The following is a 5147-nucleotide window of genomic DNA, read 5'->3' as shown; positions in this document are numbered from 1 at the left end:
GCGGCCGGCTGCGTGCTACTGCTATAGTGAGAAAGTGGGAGAATGACAGAGATATATAGATAGAGAGATCGTGAGCTTAGGAGGCGGTCAGATGTATGTTTTCTATTGATTAGCTATTTCTTCTTATGAGAGAGACAATAGAGAGGTGTTGATTGCTGTAATTTGTGCTGCTGTTGTTGATAAACCACAACAGATTGCAGGTAAATGGGAAAGATTGAAGTCTAGAGGATGGACAGGAAAAGGAAGGCAACAAAGGCAAAGAGTCTAAATTTGTAAAAATAATATTTTCCTAATTTGTGATTTGTGTTTAGAAATAGCTTGACAGTGCAGAATTCAATGATCTTAGTGGCATTTTCACATTATCAATATGGCTTTGCATCATAATTTATTTACGCTTTAGAGTTGGCCCCACCTCAAAAAAATTCCGTCCTCCGCCACTGCTTGAAACCATGGACTAAGGGTTCATAGACAGAGATCCTCGTTGTAACCCTCACTTGAGATCCTTGAGCAAAACCATCTTTATCAACTTCAACTCTGATCACCTCCCCAAGCCAGTTGCCTGGGGCTCTTCCAAAAGTCTCTCATCTCTTATATGAGCGCTTGCGTGTGTAAACAGGGCTGGTAGTTGATGGAAAAAATAGAATCGCCCCGCTGGTTCACCTACACCTAGGTGATGTGGGCCGGCCCATTTGACGTCCGGTCATTAGTTTGCCGTTTTTCTTTTCTTGTTACTTGTGATTTCGCTTTAAGAAATGTATTCCTCCTCCTCCGGACCGAGATCTCCTGTCCTGCCACCGCCTCCACTCCTCGAGCACGGCGAGTCACCATCACCTCGTATCGCCGACGTCGGTCACCACCGCAAACCAGGTACTGACACTTCGCTCAGCCACAGATTTCCTATTAATCTCTCGCCTTCTCTGCTCCTTTTGTCGGATCTCTCTCTAGATGTTTCTGGACCTTAGATAGATAAGATTGCGACGTTTTTTTGGCTTCTGGCTAAATTAGGGATAAGATCAAACTGTTTGCTTGCCCCCGTGTGCTGATTAATTGGAGCCAAGAAACCATTAGAGCGTTGAGGGGGGGTGCGAGCCAGCAGCGGCCTGATTGTTCCTCGGCCCTTCATCAACTGGGGTTGTTGAATTCTTTAGACAGGGGCCTGCCCATGGCCGAGGAACAATCTGGCCCGCCGGCAGCGGACGGGGTGGTGGTGGCGATGAAGGGCCACCCGGGGTCAGGCAAGTCCACGGTGGCTCGTGCCATCGCCTCCTCGCTCCGATGCCCGCTCCTTGACAAGGACGACGTGCGGGACTGCACCCTGCACCTCGAGCGCGCCGCCGCCGGCAGCGGCATCCTCAACGACCTTTCCTACGCCGTGCTCTGGAGGTTGGCCGAGAGGCAGCTCCGGCTTGGCCTGTCCATCGTCGTCGACTCCCCACTGTCGCGCCGAGCCCATCTCGATGCTCTGGCCCGCTTGCCTGCTGCACTTGTTATCATTGTGGAATGCCGGCCAGGCAACCAAGATGAATGGCGCCGCAGGCTGGAGGAGCGTGGAGGCGTCTTGGCCGATGATGGATGGCATAAGCCCAAGACGTGGGCCGACCTAGAAAGGCTTGTGGAAGGGTACCAAGGATGCACAAACTATGACATTAGGGATGTGCCGAGGATCGTTGTGGATACAACGGACCCGACGGTCAGCACCGAGGCAATCGCTGTGAGGGTTGTGGATTTTATTAGGTCTCTTCTAGCCCGTGCGCATTAGATATGTTATAATAGCTGTTGACCAACGTTTTGGTGAAGACAAGGTTCATATGTTTTCTGTCAGCAGGAAAATAGAGGATAAGTTAAGTTTCAGATTAGAATTTCATGGCAGAATGTTAAAATGATGTATATTGTATTGTATAGGATTGGAAGTGCATGTGTTTAACTTCTTCATCCGTTCCCTCATTTCCTTGCGCAGCGTTGATGCTTATGCTCGCCCTCTGTTTATGAGTGTAGCCATTCTCAGTACCTCAAACGTGTTGCAAAATGACCCACCTATGTATTATGTTACTGATTTTGAAGCCTTTACTTGATACTTGATACATTTTGCTTCCTTCCCCATCATTAAGGTTACAATGCTAGATCATTACACAACACATTGTTTGTTTTCCCCGTAGTGATAGCTGCTTATGTCACAGTGTGTACTTAACATGAACCCTGTAGAAGTCTCTGTAATGCATTACTAGGAATTATGAATCTCTTAGGAAATAGTTAACCTGTTATTGTCAATCAAGGTTTGCAGCCATTGATGTCACTCATCTTTATTTGGTCCTGGTAACCTAAAAATGATCATATATACATGTACAGTCATAACATTTCAGTGGCTATTTTAGAAACCAGAATTGATAGCGAGAAATATCGACATTTTTCTCTTACAACTCAGATGTCCTGATTCTGAATGTGTAACATACACTTTTTTGTTCTGTGGTTTGCTATGGATAAGACGCTGGCACCTTCCAATTTCCATTTCATTCTTGGTAGCCTGTCAAGTGGGGGCAAGTACAGTAGAAACAACCCTTTTGGTGAATGAATAGAAAATATCAACCTGGATTGTCTGATTGGACCTAGATTGGTCATTAAGTTTTGAACTTGTGGGTGTAAGTTTTAAAACTCGCCGGTGCAAGTTTTGTAACTTGCATCTGTGCCATCCATCTCCGATCTGATGGCCCAAGTTGATCTTTTCTATTCTTGCACCATAAGGTCTGATTCTATTGTAGTCGTCCCCTTTAAGTTGCACTGACGAAAACTTGTTTCCAACAGCACCATGTATCTTTTTATGCTCAAAGAGGCCTAGTCATAAGAAGCAAGTTAATACTTTTTATTTTCTTTCAAGAAAACAATGAGATCAAGTTATTTTGAAATTCAAGAATTTTATGATTCGTTGGGAGGCCATATGTTATTTATTTGTACTTCAAAAGTGTTTTTTCTGCAGCACGAGGCAGTCGTGTGTTGGGAGAACAGTAGTATGTATATTGCAGTCTCAAGCATCTGAACAAATACAAAGTTGAGCACTAGGGTAGCCAGTTATATCAAGTGAGAGCAGTGATTCGGTGCCCAGGCTCATCTTCATCCGCGTTTAAGAAAAAATTCAAAACAAATACTAGAAAAATTCAAAAAATTCCAAGCAAATTTTGCATGGAAGATAATTTGGTGCGTGAGGTTCGTCCCAAATTTCAGATCATTTGGATATCTGAGTAGCTCTCGGCAAAAAAGATAAATTTGGGGTCTGTAAATTTTTTTACTGTTCATGTACTGTTCCTACCCAATTTGTCTTTCTTTCTGAGAGCTACTCATATGTCCAAATGATCTGAAATTTGGAGCACAGCTCACGCATCAAATTATCTACCATGCAAAAAAGAATTGGAATTTTTTTATTTTTTTGAATATTTTGTGATTTTTTAATGTTGAAACAGTATCAGTACTTTTCTTGTTTGTGAAGACTATCACCAGAGCCCAGACATAACTCCCTCGTTTTGTGTTTCACTAGTCCCTGTGCTAGATGGCATCTTCTACTCTAAAACCAGGTGTGCCTATTACTTTGCAAGAGCTAGAGCCCTCCTCAGAGATGTTCAAGCAAGGGGCATCCATCCGGGTAACAGGAATGTATGTGTGCATGTGCTTCCTTCTGAAAAGTGCAAACTTCTGTGCTAACCTTTTTGGCTTGCAATTCTTTTAGCCTTCAGTCATATGATGTGGACTCTGCAGTTGCTGTCATTCAAGATGGCAGTGCTAGACTGAAGATTGATACTCAAAACCTGAGAGACATTAGTTTCTGCAGTAATTCCACGTTCCAGTTCATCGGTGAACTCCTGATCCAGCCAAACAACGATGTAATTTTTTCTCCTTCCAGATTTTGCCAGTCAGTTTTGGTCTTAGTATCATTGGAACAATGCTACATCAAATTTGGTGCTTGCGTCCTGCAGGCGATTCTACAAGCACGTGTGGGCAGGAATGTTGATGGACTTGACCTGAACCTTTACCAGCAGTCTTTGATCATCCGACGGCAACATGAAGCCAAACTACTGAGCTCCAGGAGGCCATGATCCAAAGCTGTGAACCAGGCTCAAGGCCTCAGTTCAGTTTTTCTGAAGTATGGAGCATGTGAGAAAAGAATCACGTAACTCATGATGATCATGTTCTCCAGTTTGTTATCGAACCTACAAAGTGGTACTAGTAGTTGTTAACTGAGTTTCCTGGGCACAGATTATTCCTCGATGGCCACCTCATTCTCAAGGCTATTTAAGCTATCAGGTCCATGGGCTCATATTGGTTAAGGGTCCACATATTTGTTTCACGTTGTTTTGTGGGCTGGCATTCCCTTTCAGCTCGACAGATGTGGTGATATCCTATTATCCTGAACAATTTGGAACCTGACAGGCTGTGTGGGGGCAGATGGATGTGATGCCTACCAACCTTAATTTCTTTTAGTTAGTGATGGCGCTTCAGACTAATTACCGCTGGAGGCACATAAACCATGGAGAACTTACATGAGGAGCCGCATAATGGGAAGGTGTATATACACCTGATGGGGGGAATTAATAAAAAAAAGTCAATAAAGTTCAGAAGTATATTTTGAATAAACTTGACTTTTTCTTCACTAGTATATATATTTTCACGAATAAAACCCCAGCGTTGACAAGTCACGAGAAATTGGATCTTTTGCCCACTTTTCTTCTTACTTTGGTGATGGTGGGGCTGGGGCTACTTGTCAATGAGACAAACATGGGCAAATCATCAAACCCCATGTAAAGTGAGGCAAAAGATTCAATCTCATAAGCGAAATTGCATAGGAGCACCTGCAGGCACACCTCCCTGTTATCTCACCATTGAACATGCATTGGGATATGTACCACTATATGTATGAGTGTATTCTTCAGTTTTTTTTTGTTCCGTTTCAAAAAAAAATATTCTTCAGTTTTAGTCTACTTTATGGGATGTATTCTCTGCACAATCTGTCCCTGTCCTGGCCCACTTGCAGCATGCTTCTGTTCCAGCTCCCAACTACCAACAACCATGGTGGCCGGTGGAGAGCTGGGCTCGTGGACGAACATGCACGCACGGCGGTGGGGGCACAGCAAGCTCGTACTACAGCCGCGCTACCGTGTTCG

The 5147-nt window shown here is 44.1% G+C and overlaps 2 protein-coding genes across 3 annotated transcripts; both read left to right on the top strand.

The window, feature by feature from the left end:
- The first annotated feature begins 722 nt into the window (after positions 1-722).
- Positions 723-4330, top strand: LOC119363764 (CST complex subunit TEN1-like). 2 transcript variants are annotated; one of them, XM_037629133.1, is made up of 4 exons: positions 723-867; positions 3527-3642; positions 3716-3869; positions 3963-4330. In XM_037629133.1, the coding sequence occupies exons 2-4, from the start codon at positions 3539-3541 to the stop codon at positions 4080-4082; spliced, it is 378 nt and encodes a 125-aa protein (XP_037485030.1). In that variant the 5' UTR covers positions 723-867; positions 3527-3538; the 3' UTR covers positions 4083-4330. The 2 variants fall into 2 exon arrangements, with proteins under 2 accessions (XP_037485030.1, XP_037485031.1); XM_037629134.1 differs by lacking the exon at positions 723-867 and having other exon boundaries at positions 2189-3642.
- On the top strand, positions 891-1932 carry LOC119363763. The gene has a single exon (XM_037629132.1). It carries the CDS (start codon positions 1163-1165, stop codon positions 1757-1759), a length of 597 nt encoding a protein of 198 aa, XP_037485029.1. The 5' UTR covers positions 891-1162; the 3' UTR covers positions 1760-1932.
- Positions 4331-5147: the final 817 nt, after the last annotated feature.

Source organism: Triticum dicoccoides, chromosome 2B (genome assembly GCF_002162155.2).
Source record: "Triticum dicoccoides isolate Atlit2015 ecotype Zavitan chromosome 2B, WEW_v2.0, whole genome shotgun sequence".
NCBI lineage: Eukaryota > Viridiplantae > Streptophyta > Magnoliopsida > Poales > Poaceae > Triticum > Triticum dicoccoides.
The sequence above is the reverse complement of the archived record's forward strand: the minus strand, read 5'-3'. Positions and strand labels throughout refer to the sequence as shown.